Here is a 20,184-nt window from a genome sequence, read left to right as displayed (position 1 = left end):
AGGAATGATGCACCCTCTGTAATTGAGAAAACCTCTCTCCCTCGTTGGGATGACACCTACTGTAATGGATACAAAGGCACAGCATCTAACACAGGGCAGCTCTTCTTTTCCTGTTACCAATTTTCAATTTAGAACTAAACAATTGTTAACCTACTTTCCTATGTGAGTTGAATTTCATGGCTTTCCTTTACTCTTACTGCTTACACACTTCTTGCAGTTATCTCAAAACCAGCCCACAGAGCCTGTGAGCACCTAGCTTTCACACCTAGCTGTTCTGAGCACTGCTACAACACAGCAACTATACAACACCAAAGGCAGGTGCCAAATGCAACATCCCCAGGGACATTTTTTGGACCAAGAGTGGTCACAATACCTAGCAGAGCTTAAATCCTTTGTAAACAATACAAAATTGAACTGTAAGCTAAATGTTTTACAAAGCAAATATAAACCTCACCATCATTTATGTTTTTCAAATACTACCCTGTGTTACACAGATCACCAGGATGAGTTGAGCAATCAAACAATTATTATTCATCCCTCCCATAAAAGCACCTGAGAAAGGGACAAAATCACGGTTTGGAGGCAATCTGGGTATCATGCACCACTGAAAAACTGCAATTTCACTTCAGGTGGCCTGGACTCCAGCTTATGTTCAATAGACAGTCTCAAAACTTAATAAGCTCTAACCACTAAGAAAAAAGAAATTAATTCAGCAGGGAACAATATTTTCTTTCTGAAAGTATTAATAAAAATATTTATTTGTGAGGTCTTTTCCCTCTTACAATATACAGGTAATATTTTGGCAGGAAAGTCCTGGCTCTCACCCACAAGTGAGCTTGAGCTTTGTTCCTCCCATACACTGATTTCAAACTACACTGGGTCACCCCAAGAGCTCCTTCCAAGGGGATATAGTTTCAGCACTAGCTCCAGAGACTTGGACTTCTTTCTCTATGAGGAGAAAAATGTTTCTGTAATGGGTTGACCTTTCTTCAGATATGTTGATATCTGAAGGATGTCAGTTCATTGTGAGAATTTGGAAGCTGGCCATGACTCCAAAGGCTACACATATTTTCAGAGTGACCATGCCTTTAATTTTAACCCATTGAAATGAAAGTGCATGGCTGGAGAAGAGTAGTACGTGCTTACAAATCTCACTGTGACTCAAACACTGATTTATTTCCTGCAGCAGTGATTTGGTAGCATCACTTCACAAAGGCAAAACGCAACAGGTTTTATTTCTGTGACCTTCCTGCATTCTTGCAACTCACATGAAAAGGAACAATGGAAATGTGGCTGAATGTGAGAAAGCACCAAACTGCTATGGCTTTTTGGGTGGGTGTGGAGAGAAACACACAAACTACAAAAAATCTAGTAACTCCACACCCAAGCATTGCTAGTGAATGACCTCACTGCTTTCCTACATGTACTCCAGCAGCTTTCCTGCCATCACTCTGTTAAGCCAAGCAATGATGTCAACAGTCCACCTGTGAGAATGATGTAGCCCTCTGGGTCATGGTCTCAGAGAACTTGGATAAAAGCTGTGCCAGTGTTAATTAAATGCACCTCTTGTTTCACTGCTGATTTCCTCTGATAAGGCTCAGCTCATTTTTCCTGGAAAGACTTCCATGCTGTATGGGAACTGGAGCCAACCATAACACAAACCAAATATTGCTTAGAGAATATGAAGACAACATGCTAAATATTTAGTTAAAAAAAATCACTGTGTATCAGAGCTGGGATAAATACAAACCTCATTACTTTGCATGTGCTAGTGACAAGGCTAAACTACAAATGCTAGTTACTGCAGATAGTTTGTTATCTTTCAGCAGTACTTATCTCCCTCATTTGTAATGCTCTTCCTGATTACGTTGGAGCAGAAACTCTTAACAAATGGTTTACTGATCAATTCTGACAGGCTAGAATATGAGAAGTTCACCTGGTAAAAGATATGCTTTGAGAATGGCATTTGACTTTTAATTAGCATCAGAATTATCACTACAATTTTAATGAAAAACAGCATTTTTTTCCTGCCATCAGAAAAGCCTTAGTTGCAAAAAGGTTTTGAGCAGCTTAGTTATTAAGGGAACTCTCCATTAATACAATTAGCTAGCAAGCAGTGGAAGGGGAAAAAATTATGCTGCTCCTTCTTTTTTTTCCTATATAAAGATATTCTAGTCCACTGTCATGACTGGTTGTTTTCACCATATGCTGTCACTGGGATTTCTGTAATCCCTCTACTCACAACATTGACTTCCAACTACTTTTAGTCTTCAGGACATGCTCTTTTATACTGGCTTTGTTCTTGCAGACATTTTCAGGTAGCTTTATTAGTAAGAGAACTGCAAAAGGATGGCTTTCAGTTTTGAAACTAGACATCAAAAATATTTCTTTTTGCACAACTTAAAAAGTAACACTAACCCTAAGACTTAGCTGCTGACAATGCCGCGCACAAAAAATCTGAAGGTGACAAATTAGAAAAGTGGTTTCAAAAGTCGTGGTGCAATTATATTACGAAAGTTTGTCTCATGATGCTCACAACTCTCCACTCTGAAAGGCTGCAAGTTGGACCTCTCGCTATAAATTTAATTCTAAAGAAAGAACTGTGTGGTAATGATGTTAGCAATACATTCGTATTCATTCATTCGTTCTGATTTGTAGCAATTGTGATGGTTCCAAGAAGTGTTCTGTCCCACATTCCTGAGCATTACATTCCTGAGCATTAGCAATATTTTTCCAAACAACCAATGATCGATGTCCATGTATTTACATTTTTACCTCTTGGGGATCTTATGTTTATACAATACCTCGCCTACAAACTCTCTTGGAATACATAACACAGGCTATACTGCCTTCCCAGCTCAGGATATGGGAGAAGTTCCACGGCTAATACTGCCTCTCACCAAAGTCAAGCTAACTAACTTAGACATATTTTTTACACTCTATTCCAAAAAGAAATCTCATATACAAAATGTCCTTCAAAAGAACTTCATTTTTTGGTTTCTAAATGGAAACAGAAAGAGGTAATCCTTGAACTTGTTTGGTTTATACTGCTCCTATGGACAGTTTCTATGGATTTATGACACTGAACTGCAGCTAGTTTATTGCAAAGCATGCAGGGTGTAACACATCCAGAAAGCTCAACCCAAGAATATTTCATTCTGACATCCACTAGAAAAACTCCCTCATGGATTTGAATTAGTTACTGCCCATTACTCACACGCATTCCTTCTCATAACTTCATGACACACAACTTGCAGTGCAAACTTGAATCCAGGTCATGAAGGAGATACTAGAAGTTCTGGCAAATTTTACCCCTGTCACCAGTAAGTGGAATTTGGTCTTACACAATTTAAATACAGAGCTGCACTCTGCTTCTGGAGGATGTGCATAATGTGGTCATGCAGAAGGAAAGCATATCCCCAAGCCTAGTGACTTAAAGTGACACAGTTTCCTGAACTCCAGGAACCCTCCTGGTCAGAAAGTACTTCCTTCCTCATTTCAAACACTTGATTGTTTCAGAGGGAATTCAAAACAATAGATTAGAAATTTTCAACCTTTCCTAAGTGTACTGCTACACAAGGAAATCAGGCCGTGCTCTGGGAAGATGAGATAACATTGGGAGAGTACTCCTTCCGGAAATGCAATGGCTTTTGCATCCCTTCTCTAGCACCATCCATGAATCAGCTACATGTAAGTAATAACTTTAGCTATGAGATGTCAGATGCAGTTCAGCTGCTGTTTGGATTAAGATGTGCGTGGTTGGCAAAAGGCATGAGCCAACTCACTTCTCAGCTATTTCGATAAGGCCTGCAAGGGAAGAAATATCAGGAGCTTTTTAATCTGAGTCTGTACTTGTAGGGATGGATGGGAAGAAACGATGATGATTGCCTCTTTTTAGCACATCATTGTTTAAATCTCTAATAAAGGAGAAGGAATATGCTATTACTTCTGCAGTTAAAAATCTACTCGTTCCCAGCATAACTTACTTTTACAGCACCAGTAGTGATGTTCACAAAGACTGTGAGCAGATCAGGCTCATCAGCTGAAGAGCAATTATACTCTATTCCCCAACACAATTCCTTTAATCTAGATGCATTGAAATGGTTTGTAATGATGGATAAATGATTTAAAATTTACAATAATATCTAAATAGTTATTTACAGGCTGAAGTTTGAATAAGGAAAGGCAACGACGAGTAAATTCATTTTTCTGCAGCATTAGGGTGCCTAAATACCCTAGACTAACCTAAAAACAACAGCAAGAGCCATTCTCTCAGACCCGACAGTCAAAGGCTCTTATATGACATTGCATTTTCTTGATTATCTTTTCCTATCAACGTAGAGTTACAAAAAGTTTGAGGATAAGATTATTATACAATAACAAGAACTCACATGGTTGTACACATTACTTTTGCAGGCAAACAGGAAACGCACTTCCCTGTCAAGCTGGGTGAAAGGGGAGTTACCGGGTCGAATGCTCTGCACTCACCGTTCCTACCAGAGGGTAGATGAATCCTGCTCCAATGCTGGCTCGCACATCGCTAATCGGCAAAATGAAACCAGTGGGAACACCCTTCCTCTCAGGCTGATGGGAGAGGGATAGGTGAGTTTTTGCCATGCAAATGGGAAGATTTCCAAATCCCTAACAAAAAAAAAAAAAAAAGGGAAAGAAAAGAAAAATGTTTTAAAAATTAGAGTAAAGGCACATTATGTTTTTGTTTTGTTATCAGTATCTTCTAGAAACCTCTCTTACAGCAGCTCCCTTTGGGCTCTAATGACCTAGTCAGACACCAAACCTGAGACCAGGATTCAGAGTCCAAAATTTTCTAAGGGCATTAATGTCTTCTCGGGCGTAAACACAGATGGTGCTTATGATGCTTTCCTTTGTTTTTAAACAAGACAAAACTTGCATGAGGTGATGGCACCCCCTTCACTAATGTCAATGCACTAATTAGGGAAAGTGTGGGAGAAAATCAGGAAAAGTGCCTCAGCAGCTCCCCCTGCCCATAATTTGTCTCCAAGTTATTGATTAATCTTGAGTCAGGCACCTTCCACTCTTCTGTTCAATTCTTTTACAAACAGGGCCAGGAGGAGAGCAGGACTTCAGGGAATTGTCTCTGCAGCCCAGAGCTGACAACTCTTTAGGTGACATTGTGAAAATATTTCCTAATATACTAACACTTAGACTAAAAATGGATTAGAGAATCACAGCAGGAAAAAAATAAAGGCATGGATTATTTAGCTTCAAGTACACTAAGTAACCTCCTTTTCCATTTAGAAAAATCAAATTAATTCTCAGGAAGTTTGCATTTTGGGGAAGATGGCTGTCCGCCTGTCTGACCAAGGACTTCTGTTTGTCTGACCAAGCTGCTGAAGTTTACTCAGGAATTTTTCCTGGACATATTGTTTCTATTTCCTGACAGAAAGGCTCCAGCCACATTTATGTCCAGAAGCCATTCCACTACAAAAAACCACATTCACCTCTTCACATGGTTTCAAAACTTTCCAAACTGTAACATGCTCTCACACGCTTTAGGATAGGTGATGTATTTCATGTTCTAGTATTCATGACTCCTTGGAAGTAATAGGAACAGAAAGAAACCAAAAGATTTTACAAATAGTGGCAGCTTTGCTATCAATGTGTATAGCTGTGCACAGGTCTTACCGTGTTTGCAAACTCTTTTTTTGCAGGTACAAATGAACAAATTTTATGCTAAAATTGGTTACATTTGCTAGCAGCAACTTTTGTAGATATGCAGTTGTCAGGTTTAGGAGAGTAACCCAAACTGCATAGAAAGTACAGTTTCATGGACAATCTCAGGAGTATTCTGAACTCTGTTCATATCTCACAGGAGATCACCCTCAAGGTTAAAACCATTCTGTTCTACCAAATCTAAACCAACCCATACTGACCTCCATAGCTTACTACCATGGGTAAGCTCATGCCTTTCAGCAAAGCTTGACAAAACACTCCAGTCTGAGAACATGTTACACCCTGAGGTTTCCCAAGGTACCTGCCTGCACAATTCCCTGGTGCTCTTACCTGCCGGGTGTAACGATCAACTTGAGACTGTGCAGCAGGAGACAACTCGATATCCTGAGCTCCATACACCTTCTGAGCAATGATCCTTATTTTTTCAACAATAGGAAGCTGCAGAGACAAGGAAACAATACAAGGATGAAGACTGGCCAAGAGAAATGAGGATCTTGTTTGCTGCTTGAGGTCTCTGAATCTCTCATTTAGATTCATCCCTGTTAAACAGGCTTGCTAAAGCATGAGACCAAGTAAGGAGCAGTGGTGATGGATACACAGCTGCAGGTGCATGAACTAACAGCTGTGATTTCAGCTACCCCATCATCTGTAAACTGCACAATTTGTGCATTACAGAGTCGACAACGTGATCTAATGCTCACCTGAAGTGGGGGGAGAAAATTACTGCCATCTAGTTATGAGAGAGAAGAGATAACCTACACCTAGAATCCCTACACAGGGATCACTAGACAAGAAAGTTTCATTTCAAAATAAAGATTACCTACATAAGTGGACAAGGCAAGGGTATGGGGGGCAGCCAGGGAAGGTTCCCCTGAGAAGTGAGGAATTGTAGCAGAAAATTCCAGACCCATCACTGCCCCTTTGATTGTGATTTTCTTTCATTATTATTATTCTTCCCACCTATACTTTCTAACATGCATACTTTTAATTGTAGCTTTGATATTGTAAAGCACTTTGGACACTTAAAAAAAAGAATATGAAAGCATTCTAGAATTCATTTTAAAACCTCAAGTCACTAAATTCAATCCCAGTCTCCAAGATTATTCACATCATGTTATTCAGCTCAAACTGAACAAGTTCTGCCTTCACAGCTTCTATTTGAAGGCAGAGGCAGACTCTCACATTCAATGTTAGAAAACCCTTAAGAGATTTTCAAGAAACATTTTTTTGTGGTCAGATCAGGCATTTACTTTTTCTGCCATAATTTTTGTGTACTTAGAATAAACAACTCTTTCCTATTTCCTCGTTCTCTTTCCTTTTGCTTTTAATGACCCAGGAGACAACAATTGTGACTCCTCCAGCCTATTTTAAACAAGCCATTCTCTGACTTCTCTCAATAGGAACAGGATGATGGAGGAGGGATCTTACCACGAGTTCAGATAATTCTGTGCTCACTACAGATGGCTAAAAATGTGTGCAAGATTAAAGGGAATATCTCATCAGTAATATTTAATTAACAACACACATGGAATAAGTGCTAAACAAAATCTAGAGAGATAACCACTTGAGGAAGAAGACTTGGTAGTCTCAAGCAATACAAAAAGCACAAAATAGAAGTGTATAATTTTATTCTAACAAAGGTAAGAAATTAATTAAGTTGTGAATAATGAACTCTATCTGGTGCATTTATAGGAAGTTCCACAGTTAACCACATTTTTGCAATGCCTGCCTGGAAGCAGCTCTTTTTCTGTAAAGATACATCAGTTGAAGTGTTTGTGTCAGGCTGATATTTTTTGTATTTATGATTGAATTTTAGAAAAATCGAAGATCATATTAATAAATAACTCAAGTAATAGAGGTATCACAAGAAAATAATCTCTCCAGACTTCGAAGTACCTTAAATGTAAGTCTGTTAAAAGCTACTAAGGCTCAGATAAAATTCCCCCCCAGATATGAAATTTCAAGGACAGCTTTAAAGAAGATTCACAAGATACTTTCTGAACATGCTCACTATACAATTGCTGCTCCTTAATTGGGTGAAATAATGTCACATTCCCAACATCAGGCTTTTTACAGGAATCCAAGCAGGGCAAAAAAATCTAATCAGGACAGAAGATAGCACATTGTAAATATCCTGGGTATAATTCCTGGCAGCATCAAGCTGAATGGAATACTTAGTGCCATGGACACCCATCAAGAGATGAAATTTGTCTCAGGGTGATTATTAAATACGTTCATATCCATGGCAGTTTTCAACACAGTGGGAGAAATGCAAAACATGTCTGTTAATTTGCCTTTTGGGTGCTGTTTGCTTGCAGTAAAGGACTAACAGCAATGGCAAATGGAAAGGCAAAAGGAATTCCATTCCCTGTTGTCAGCGGGCCAACATGGAAACTAACAGCTTTCTGCTTAAACCTCAGTAAATTCATTGAGATGGACATGGACATTTAGATTCAACTTGCATTTGTGTCAAAACATTTCCAACTAATTTGACAGCAGTATAACTACTGCGCCTTCAGCTCCCTTCCAATGACCACAGCTGTATTTTCCAAAAGAAACCCAGCAGGGCTCTGGCTAACATCAGAGAAGAATGCTTTAATGACACTGGTGGCACTCTGCTTCTCCTGGGATATGTGCAGTGTGTTGCATGACCGAGTCTGAGCTGGACAGTCAAATCATATCCCTACGGATTTATGGTTTGTGGTTTTTTTTCCTGGTTTGTTTTTTAACCAGAATGTCAAATACTTTTTGGGTCAGTACCCACACCTCAAATTTTGCAAATGTAACCTCAGAAGAATCACCACTGAGGAAGGAGTTGTGGGAGTGTGAATGGCAAAAAAAAATTGGTCTCCCAAGCCTGTCATGTTCTTGCCAGGCATGCTCACACAAACAGGTGAGGCAATGTGTGCGTGGTGTCAGAGGAGAGTTTGAGCCTATTTCATCTCAGCAGAGGCAAGATGAGTCTTGGCTGAGCCAAATTCAGACAGAAACCAGCAGGAAGGCACAGATGTGCTATGGACATTAACATAGCCCATGCACATGCACGCTCTCACATATGCTTCCTTCCTGAAGCTTCAGGAGTAGGGAAAGGAGTACACTACACCATGCTAAGGATCCACCTGTTTCCTAGTATTTAGTGTGATTTTAAGGCATTATCTGTTTAGAATCACAGTGTAACAGGGCATTTCAAGCTAAAAAGTTTCCTGTGTTTCAGTTATAAAGTAATACAGTAATACTGCTGGGAAACTTCATTATAATTAAAAAAAATGTTTTCCAAACCAAAAAAACACCTAGTGCTTTAAACGAGAAATAAAAATTAATTTTGCTTGAAAGTGCCATAATGGTATTTTAACAGAAAAGAAGTTCTACTTATTCAAGAGGCATTTTACATAGCAAAAGCCTGGATTTAGCAGACACTTGTTTAGCTTTAGGTTTTCAACAAAACTGTTGATTATTCAGCACTTTGCTATCAAAATAGTCTCACTGATGGGCAAAGACATCCACCATATGTAGCAATAATGCTAATTCGCATGGAGAAGGGGGCTAAAAAAATTAAACTCCTATTGCATAAATAACTAAACCATTAGGGGATTTTATGCTGGATTTTTGCTCCAGCTGATACCAGACTTACCTAGAAAAAAAAATCTGTGAACTATATATTTGTGCCTTATATACTTTGGTCAAATGTCTGCCAGCAGAAACCACTTATCTCAGATACTTAAAAAAAGAGTAATTCCACATCTGCTTTGGTTTGGGAATGGTACTCTCCAATTCAGTGTCCCCACCAAGACTCTCCAGGAATGTCTTCTCCCAGGAAGCAACTCCTTTTCCCCTGCCCCCATGATGGAACATTGTATAGAATAATCTCCTGGTTGTGTCTCCTTCAACTGCTGCACAAATTGTCCAGGCTAGAAGCAGGACATATCTCTCACTTCTTCTTTTGTCTGAGAATTTTTTACAACAGCCTTAGGAATTTCCTGAACCAGTTGTTCACTCCCACTAGCAACCTCCAGTGCTGCACCCTTAGCTGTGCTGATGCAACCATTTGCAGGCGATCACCAAAAAACTCTTAAGGAAAGGAGGATTAAAAGTCTCATCTGAACAGGGAGTGTTGATGCACCCCTATCAACAGCAACTTGATTCCACAGCATCTCTGCCACCTGGAGAGCTAGGGTGAGAAGGAAAGTTGTAAAATGCCCAGGGTGTCAAAAGCATGAAAGATTTATGATCAGCAATAAAAGCTATCCTTCTTCTCAGTTCCCTTATGTAAAGGTGTGACTGTTGCACAACTAAGTACATTTAGGTGAAGATTAGTGACAGATAGACAATAGATACCATGAATTTGGGTAGAACCTGACTTTTATAGATACGCAACTACGTATTAGTACTACTGCTGAAGGAATTATGGCAGCTTCAGAGAATTTGTTCCAAATTCAATTTCAGCTTCCTGAGAAAATGGTGTAATAAAATACTTATGTAAATTTACATTGAATACGAGAAGATACTACACAGTACAAATATCTGCAGACAATTCATTAGGATTCTCTCAGAAACAACCAATCTTGCCACTCCTGCCAGAGAGAATGTTCACTTCTGAAATCTCACACATTTAGAGCTACCAAAGCCATATGCTGCTTCTGAGGCAAGCACAAACACACGCGCTTGCTGGGGCTGCCAAGCACCCACACCATAAATAGGATTATCTCCTGGGCTAAAGCATAACAAGTGCTAAAGCACAAACTGCTTTCACAAAAACAGTAGCTATGTAGCTGTATATTTCATTACTTGATAGAGAATGATTAAACCACGAAATCAGCACTGATAAAGGTGAGAGCCTGTCATTCCCAGGATTGTATTGATTATCTAAACCAAATCATACCAGTGTTATCATCCAGCCATACTGCCACTTCCAGTCCATCTCACTTTGCAACACATGATATTAGTGCCAAGTCATCCTGCTTGTTACAAAATCTTCTAATAGTGCTTAATTTCTGCTAACCTTTTCTCACGTTTCCTTCACTCCTCATCTCTTCCTTCACTTCTAACAGCTGACTTCAGATTATCAGTTTTTCACATAAGGCTTGATAAGGATTTCCATGAACAGCAGACCAACTACAATAGGCCTTCTTTTCATCCTTGTTTCCTCTGCTGCTCACACTCACCCATGTGCCAGTGCAACGGAGGCAGCACCGCTGTTTGTGCAGCTGCACATACCAGAGACAGTCATCCAGGCTAAAACACAGCCCAGGGAAAAAAACCTATTGCAACCCATATCAGTTCACACATCCACCTTATCATAAAGGCAAAGCCCATGTGAAGCAGGAAGAATTGCTGAAACTGTTCAAATCTGAGCACTGAAAGGTACCAGCAGAAAAAGCGAGTTGGGGCAGGGACACACACCTTGGCTGGGATTCCTGAAATCAGTCTCGCTGCCAGAAGTCAGTATTAAGTGAAACCAAGCATGCATATTACCAGGCATCTGGTCTGAGACTATGCTCAAGATTTCCCTCTTTTGCATCCTAATTTGAACACCTGACTTTTTAAGTCTTTGCCTACTGGAGAAAGGAGTTAATATTTTTAACTCCCCACAGCCAATCCCTGAGACTGCTGAAAACAACCCCTATTCCCTTCCTCCTTAATTCCTTCTGCTTTTAAACATCCTCCTGACTTCCTCACCAACAGGACACATCTCTGTAAAGCCAGACACAACAGCAGTGAGTCCCAAGTCATACCACATTTCACTAGGTTGCAGTCCCACTTCCAAGAGAAGCCCTGGTCTAGTTTAAATTGAGTACCATGAGTGAACACCCATCGGTGCAGCACTGTCTGACAGGGTCCCTTCCCAGTTATACAACATAAATACTTAAAACTACTTTATTATCCAACAAAACTATGATTCTGTTGAAAAAGCATGCATTTAACCAGAGGATATACAAAAGCACTATTTATTTGTAACTTACACATTTAATACTTCAAGTACCTTAAACATTCACTTTAGTCTCAATGCCTACTTTTAATTATGACATCACCAGTTTAATTATAAGGTGAAAACCTCTGGGCTTGCTGTTACTAAGCTGTTTGTGTTTAAGCATAAATTCTTAATATAATTTGAAATGCAAGGCAGTGGCACTTTTTTTTTTAAACTTACACATTCACTGAAAGCAATAAAGAAGAATTGCTGGTTGGCTAAGTGAAACAGTATGCAGACATCACTCATTCCTCTTCTTGGGAAGGCTGCCAAATGAAAACATGATGGGAGTATGGCTGAAGGTGCTGTGTGAGGTGACAGAGTGCAGTGCTAAAACAATAGCTGACTCTGCACATTTGAACTCCTACTTCTAGCTTTTCCCTTGGATAAAATAAAAATGCATTTATTAAAGTATCTGTATATTCTGGTTCCAGAAGATCTGTGGCTGACAAAAGGATTTCCAAGTCTTTAGCACTCCTCTTCCTTTGCTGGCACAGGACAAGAGATGGTTTTTTTAATTAGTGGAAAAGCATTTTCAGTCAAGCTAAACAGTTTGTGAATCAACCTAAGCCTGTGGCCTTAGAGATTTATTTTCCTTTTCCCCAACTTTGAAATCCCAGCTGTGCATAAGAAAATTGTTCTATGCAAAGAATAGGGAAATAATGAAAACAAACATAAAAGTATAGCGCTGTCAAGAGCCCTACATCTGCAAATAAAGCATGGAGTGGCAGAAAGACAGCTTCCAACCCTAGAACACCCAATTCAGAAAACAAGTGTCCAGACTCCACCGAAATCTCTTTGATGGGAGTGGGAGGAGTGGGTGGTACAGACCTATGGAATTCCTCTTTAATGTGGCTTCATTGGTAGATGTCTGACTGGCAGTAGAGGGGAGGGGGGAAATAGTTTAAAGGCCAGCATTTGCTGCAGGGCAGCACAGCCTGCATTTCAGGATGAGAAATGATCGCCATCAATTACTAGGAAAAATTCCAGTAAGGACCATTTTATTTATTCCCACCCCAGCAGCACCTAAGGACTTTCCATTAGGTCCACACATGACTGAACTCCATGCTGTATAGAGAACAAGACAGAAGTTATTTGCTTCCCAGACAAATGAGCTGGGCTGCTGTGACAGCAGATACACAATGGATGGCTTTCACGGCTTAGCAACTCTGTGGTATTAGTAGAGGAAACAGAAAATACTTCTGTTTACAAAGTATAAGAAACACTCTGCCTTGGGATAGTCCCCTGGACGTTGGCATCCTCAAACACAGGTCCCATGAGCCCTTCTTGACTGTGCCTTCCTCTCTGAGCTGCTCCTCCTCTTGCAGTACATGCACCAAGGAGCCTTCTCCTCTACTGATGGGGCTCTTCCTCCTCCATTACTCACAGCTCATTCTTGCTTTGGGACACCATGGATGGAAGAGAATATAATGCACAGAGAACCACTGCTGGCAGAGTTTTCTCTGTTTCAATGCTACCCTTAGACCCCTCTGAGTGACCCACTGTCCATGACAGCTGAAGCAAAGACTGGAGGGAACGAGGTAAGTGACAGCCCACACCATGCTGCCACAGCAAAACAGAGGCAGGGACAAACAAAACTCTGGACTCAGATGCTCCAGATTTGCCCAAACTATTATTATGCTACCAGCAGGGGAAGAAAAATACCAGGGCTGAGGCTGCCAACTGCTTGAATGCCTCTCTGAGAAATGCTGCTACTCAACCTCGCTCCCAGTGGATGGTCCCAAGCTGAGAAATCTCTCCTTTGTTCTGCAGGCTGGCCAGGCAATGCACTGCACCCTGCCAAAATATTTGTGCAATCAACTTTCACTGTATAACCTGGAAATACTTTCATTTGTCATGATATTACCTAAAGGCTGAAGATGCACTGTCAAAAAAAGTTGTCATCTGACAAATCTGGAAGGCTGGAACAACCCCTTCTCTTCCCCCCGATTCGTGACCTTTAGAGTCTTCAATTTAGTTTTCCAGTGCACCATAAATCCAGTGATTTGAGGCTCTTCAATACCATTTGTCAGGTTACCAAGTCATCCTTTTAAGGGGACAGTGCTAACTCCCTGACCAGCCAGATGTGCTGATCCTGCCTCATGCCAAATGCCTGTCCTTCTCCTTTCTTCTATCTCCCCAGCGCCCGCTCCACTCCAGCTGCTTGCAGGAAGGGGCAATGTATCTCTTGAAAACCTAATGCCTGCCTTCTTCAGACCTATGCTTCAGTCCCAGGCTGAGGAGGGCTGCTCTAAGGCAAGGGAGAGTTCACCACAGCAGAAGAGAGGAGGCCAGGATAGCGAAGGCAGGTCACTCAACAGGCGTGCATTAGTGAGGAATATAGCTTCCCCCCTTCTCCTGATCAAGAACAGGCGCTGGAGCCAGAGAAATTTGGGAACGGGATGCGTTTCCATTCTCTCCTTTCCTCCCCCTAGTTATCTAAACTTACTTTTAATGGTTCAGTCAACTTTATTTTGAGTAATGGCTTTCTGCTGCAACTTAAAGACCCATACTTCAAGAAAACTGAACCCAGAAGGGAAGTCAACAGTGATAAGAGGATTGATATTTTGATATTTTCCATATGTAGCAAGAATATATATTAAAATAAACTGCCACAGATGATTTCACAAAGAGTTCAGGAGGCCTTTTAAACAAACCCATCCTTCAAACACTGAAGAGAAACACTCTGCAAGAAACCAACTCAACAGCAACTTAATAAAGATTATTGTGCAGAGGGGACAAAAATCCATACTAAAACCACACAATACCATAGTATTTACTTCAATTACTGCCAATAATATTTTAAGCTACGTTATAAACTCTGAAGTCTATGATATGAAAACTCATCCTTGCTCCTGGCCAACCCCCCTGACCTGTGCAATTCCTAATACTGTAAGCATTTCAGGGTACTCTATCTGTTTCTGTGCTTTTCTTACACTTCTACAGAGGAGATTGTGCAATATTTACTTGTCATAGGTCATGTCTTGTGTTTGATCCATGAAATGACTGCCACACATACGCACTCCAAAACCATATATGAGGTATTCTGTTCTCATTTGCAGCCCCCAAATATATTTGTTCATCTCATACCAAATGTGAAAAAAATCCTTTCTATAACCAAGACTAAAAAAAAAGTCAAATGACAAGCAGCAGCCACTAGGATAAAAAAAAAAATATTGCCTGCTTAGAGAAACAAATAAAGAAAACCCAAAAAGCCACCAAAAAGTGGGAGTATAGAAGAGTATGTCATGGAATGACACCCAAGGAAGTTAAAGAGACAAGATTAGATGCTTCAAGGAATAAAATTAGCACAGTCTTCTAATTAGACTGGTTTGCTATGATACTGAACAGGAGCAGAGCCTGAATCCTGAACTCACACAACTGTGTTGTGTCCAATGTCTAAAACTGCTCATTTGGTACATGCTCAGGTTTCACTGGACAAGATGGTATACATGTATACTTCAGAAAACAACCATCTGATTCTCAACTCCTAACCAGCATTTGACAGATCTAGAAATTACTTTCTTCTAGTGTTCTTCTCCCACTACACACATTTGTAAATATTCTTCAAGGAAGCTTTTGTTTTCAAAGATAAATTTGGAAATTACATGAAGGACTACAGAGATGAATGCATTTGGGAAAAAAAAAATTAAACACAGAGAGCCCACTTGACATGGGCTATCCTCTAAGTACATGTCTGACTGCACACTAATAAGATCGTTTACTGCAAAGTTTGTTTGAACTAGAAAGAAAGGATATAAACCAGTTTTACATACAAGGGCTTGAAGCTTTTTTTTAAAAATACCCTGAGTGTTGCTTTCTCACAAAAGATCAAAATACTGAATGAAATGAACCTACAGTGGTCTGTGCTGTTGGAAATTTTTCTAATTATAGCTAGTTCTGGAAGCAAATTCTGATGAAGTTTTCCAACAGGGAAACAGGGTGCATAGACATCACAGGATTAAATCAAGACGTGGAGTAAAGGGAACAGTAGAGCAATCTCAAAAAGACAGACAGGTATATGAATGAAGTGGTAGTGGTTTTAAGCAGAGTGTTTCCCCTCTTTGACCTTCCAAAAGGGAAAGAAAACAGAACAAAACCCCAACCACAGTAAATCCTGTGAAACTTGAGGCAACCAGAACTTAATATTATTCAAGTAACTGGACAAGTTGTACAATCAGATAAGGAATGGAACTATGTCCTTTCACTTACACCCCCTTAAGGAACAATGGCGGGGGGGGGGGGGGGGAATAATCTGTCTGAATCCCATTTTACTGCTACTTAGATTCCTTAATTTTCTTAATTTTACCCCTTTGAACAGCAGAAACCACACCTCAAAATGACTACAACAATCCAGAAAAAAAAAAAATCAGGGCAGGCTTATTTGGGAGAGGTGGCTTTCCTTCATTTGTGTGTGAGCCTACTAACCAATTGACCTACATACTGTAAAAGAGGCAGCATTGCTGTTTCATTCTCCTACTTCCAGCTGCTTCAGTCCCCATCCTTTGCACAGTAAGGATGAAACAGAAGCCTGAACTTTACACTTCACTGTTTTTGTTGGCCTGAATGTACTTTTTTACAGTATTTAAAAATCTTTATATGTTTTCATAAAATCCCTTCAACAGATTTTTGAGGCTTAGAGTACTTGTGTGAAGTCACAGGACACTAAGTTGATGTAAAGATGTGATTCATTCCCTTTGTGCTCATGCTGCTTATGCAACGCAGCACGAAACGACGTGTCTGGGAAAGACATTAAAGTGGAAATCAATCTGATTTTCTTTTTAGGCAGAGTCTACCCCCACCAATCCTTTTTACTCACTCTTACCACCAGATTGTAAGCTACACAGTGTACAGTAACACCAGAGCTCTAGTATGAGCCTTGTCAAAGGTTAATGCACGATCCCTCTAACACAAGTGTCCAGTGAGGAAAACTGTAACATGTATTTCTCAAAGAATTTTTTTCCCTCGTTTTACTACACAAGCTCCATAAGATGACAGCCTCAGTTTTCAGAGCATCTCAGTAGAGACAAACTTAGAAGGGCTTATACATTGTCCATTTTTCAGCTGTAAAATTATTGCATGATCAAAATGCCTTGAATACATGCTGCAGCACTAGTATTCCCAACACATTTCCTTGTTTTCTGTCAGGGCAGGGGTTAATACTGATATGGGTTGGCTGGATTACTGACATTTTGTAAAACATCAAGGGAGGTGGAAAGAAAAAAATAAAATGGGTGCAACAGCTACGTGGTGCACATGAAGAAGAAGAGAGAACGAAAGATGACCATAGGGCATATCTACCTCAGGCTGACCTTTTTTCTGGACAGAAGAATCAAAACAGGAACTTCCAGCCATTTAAAAGAATGAAGCTGAGGTTCTGTTATAAAAAAATAGCATTTGAACATTTTCTGAAGAAACTTAAGTAGCACGGGCACAGGATCTGAAACTTGACAAGGGCTTCCTTGGAGCCAGAAAAGTCTGTTTGGCTGTTCAGATTTAAACCCACCCACATCTGGATAGCCAGGAAGGCCCTGAGAAATCATTTGTATAACCTTCTTGCCAATATGTCCCTCCAAATATTCTGCCAGCACAGTGGTACCCCAGCACCTCCAGTGCTCCCAGGGGTCCATGCTCCTCTTGGCAGCTCACATCCAGCTCACAATGCTGTGATGTTACCTTGCAGACAACTGCAATAACAGTCTCCAAGGCATGGAAAAAGAGTCCCTAACTCTGGCAGACATAGGATTGAAACTTGGACCACACTATCCTTTCTAAGGTTATCTAAGGGCTAAGCAAATCAGCCCCAAAGCCCCAGCAAGGATCAGAGCAACAATGAAAGGTGGAGGAACCCTCTGTAATGTAATCACTACAAAAACCTAATCAGTGAAAATTAGAGCATACTGAGCCTGTTTCCTACAACAATCCAAGGGGAAGATGAGACCATTGTCCTTGGTGTGAAATGCACCAAATGGGTCAACAGGAAAACTCTTTGATCAAAAAACTTTGCAAATGAAAGGAAGTGATTGTGTACAGCAGCACAGGACTCTATGGGATGTATGAAAAATCAGATTTTGGGACTGTGTGAACCTTATGATGGGATTTTCAAAGAGGATAGTGGGAATGTCTAAAGATTGTTTAGTGGAAGGAGCAAAGATGGGAAAAGGGAGTAATTAAGGTGGATTGAAAAGGTGCAAGTGTGGAAAGAAAATGAGAGAATAGAGGAAGAAGGGATCAGTTGTGTGTAAAGGTGTCTGGCCAGTAGTCTGGCTAACTAAGCTATGTGCTTGAGGACCTCTCTATTCTTACTAAATCTGGTTTCTGACTGCCCTTTGTGTGGTTGTGCTCTCTGCTCTGGACTATGAGGACAGAGAGTCTAGGAAAGGGCTGTGCCCAGCAGCTGTAGTGAGCTGCAAACCACAGGGGCTTGTGGACTCTGGTGCCATCAGCTGGAGCAGGACGGGAGCCCTGGGGGCTGCTCCTGAATAGACTGAGGCCAGCAGCAGCAGTGACCCATGCATTGTGTGCACCATATTGTACTGGCAGACTCCAATCTGGAGAGAAGGAACACGACTGGGTCACCTGTGCTCTTTGTGTTCACCTGAGAACTGTCCTGTGTAGGTGGGTGCAGGTAAGGGCAGTGCTTCCTCTCTGTGTTGACCTGGCTGGGCAGATGTGTGGGATGAGCATGGATGTGCTACCTGTCACAGCCTTCTCATACAGACACTGAATGCTTCAGGAAGCCACAACCTGGTGCAATACCTGTGACTGTGGGACAGCAACCACATCTCCTGTTGTCCAATCAACAGGACAAATATTGTGACTGTGAGAAGTCTCCCAAAATAATCAGAGAGTGTTCCATCTGCATACATACTTTTATGTTAAACATGAAAGTATCTGACGTGTCATTCAATGCACTAAGTAACCATCATTGCCAGTGAGTATCCTGCTCCCTGATTAGACAAGCCACAGATTGCTTGTTCTCTCCAGCCTTTATGATTTTAAACCAAGGGAAGTTCCTTTCCAAGTATTTTGGATAACTTTGTTTCAATGTTCTCAGTGTTCTTCTTGTTTTAGATCCAACTCTGATGCAGATGTATTCATTAAAAAAAAAAAAAGAGACAGAAAAGAAATCTTACCTCCAAGCTGTAGAGATATTTGAAACTGTTTTTTTGATTGGCTGCCTTTTCCACAGCTTGAGCTAATTTTACTGCTCCTTTACCACCAGCCGACCAGTGATTGCAGGGTACAGCATCAAATGCTCCAGACTCCTTTGCAATCTTACACACCAGATCAACCTCAGCTGGAGAGTCAGTTCTGCCAACCAAACAGTCCTGTCTCATTATTTTGTTTGATTAGTTCTCTGTTACAACCTTACAAACTTAGCCTTATTTTACCATGAGCAGTGGTAAAGCAGGTAGATATAGAAATGTGCCATATACATAATTCATTTATATATAGCATATGTATTTACATGTTTCAAGAAAATTTTGTAACTGTTATAGCTAATTAACATGGAAGATTATCAACTCTGTAATAGTATATACTTTTTTTGATTGGTTTTAGAACATTAAGAACAAGGTAAGAACTTATATATCTTTATATTCATGATGAAAAAAGGAAATTCTTTAATAGCTCCTTTGTTCAGGCCAAATTGAATAATTTAAAAACCAAGAAAAGCGAGGAATTTGAACAAGACTAATGAAAGAACAGACTTACTTGAAGACGTTTAGAGCAACCACAACAGGAACTCCAAAGAGCTGAGTAATTTGAATCTGTTTCTGTAGATTACAGCAGCCATCAGCTACCAGCTGGAGGTTCTGTGCAATTAAATAAAAATTAATGGAAATTCTAAGACATATAAAGTCTTCTCCAGCCAAAGAATTTTCCATAAATTTAAGTGAACATAAACAGTGCTGATCATGACAGTTGCAGGCAAGTGACATTCTTCCAGACGAAAGTATTCTGGCACTTATTAATTCTCATTCCAATTAATAAGCATCAGACCTTATTAAGGAACTAAGCAGCATCCAAAATTTGTACATGAACCCACTGCTCTCTTCTGAGACACAGGAAGATGGTGCAGCTGATGACTGGTTTCTTGTCGTGATTGTGGAAGGGACGACAGTCTGCTGTTTGCAAAGTTTATAAACAGACTGCAGTGGTGGGGTGGGGTTTGACATACAGATGTGCTAGATGCAGAGTCCATATACACACATGCACAGACTACCCCAAGCACAGCACTGGATTGCCTTATTTACTCTTTTACCTCACACTTTGTAGGCCTTGTCTTAGTTGTAACAAAACACATATCCTTAGCTTCACACAAGCAGAAGACCAGAACTTGTCTGGAGTGAAGTGACAAAGAAAACAAACCAGCAGAATTCACTCTTTGTTTGAAGAGAGACATCCCGCCCCAAATGTGAAGCATAAACATATTAAACTTGTTCTTTAATGAACAGGTTATGCTGTCATTAATTTCAGGGAGTGTCCTTGACCCCTACACC

General features: G+C 40.4%; 1 protein-coding gene across 3 annotated transcripts in view; it reads right to left on the bottom strand.

Moving 5' to 3' along the window:
• The window catches only part of MTHFD1L (methylenetetrahydrofolate dehydrogenase (NADP+ dependent) 1 like), a 144,840-nt gene that overhangs the window by 43,282 nt on the left and 81,374 nt on the right, over window positions 1–20,184 (bottom strand). For all 3 annotated transcript variants that reach the window (XM_064413316.1, XM_064413317.1, XM_064413318.1), the window contains 4 exons: window positions 19,397–19,497; window positions 18,817–18,994; window positions 6,043–6,150; window positions 4,489–4,641 (listed from right to left, as the gene is read on the bottom strand). In XM_064413316.1, the coding sequence (XP_064269386.1) occupies window positions 4,489–4,641; window positions 6,043–6,150; window positions 18,817–18,994; window positions 19,397–19,497 (540 nt within the window). The remainder of the gene's footprint in view (window positions 1–4,488; window positions 4,642–6,042; window positions 6,151–18,816; window positions 18,995–19,396; window positions 19,498–20,184) is intronic.

The sequence above is a fragment of the Passer domesticus genome, chromosome 3, assembly GCF_036417665.1.
Source record: "Passer domesticus isolate bPasDom1 chromosome 3, bPasDom1.hap1, whole genome shotgun sequence".
In the NCBI taxonomy this organism is placed as follows: Eukaryota; Metazoa; Chordata; class Aves; order Passeriformes; family Passeridae; genus Passer; species Passer domesticus.
Note: the sequence above shows the minus strand (reverse complement) of the source record. Positions and strands in the feature narration are given on the sequence as shown.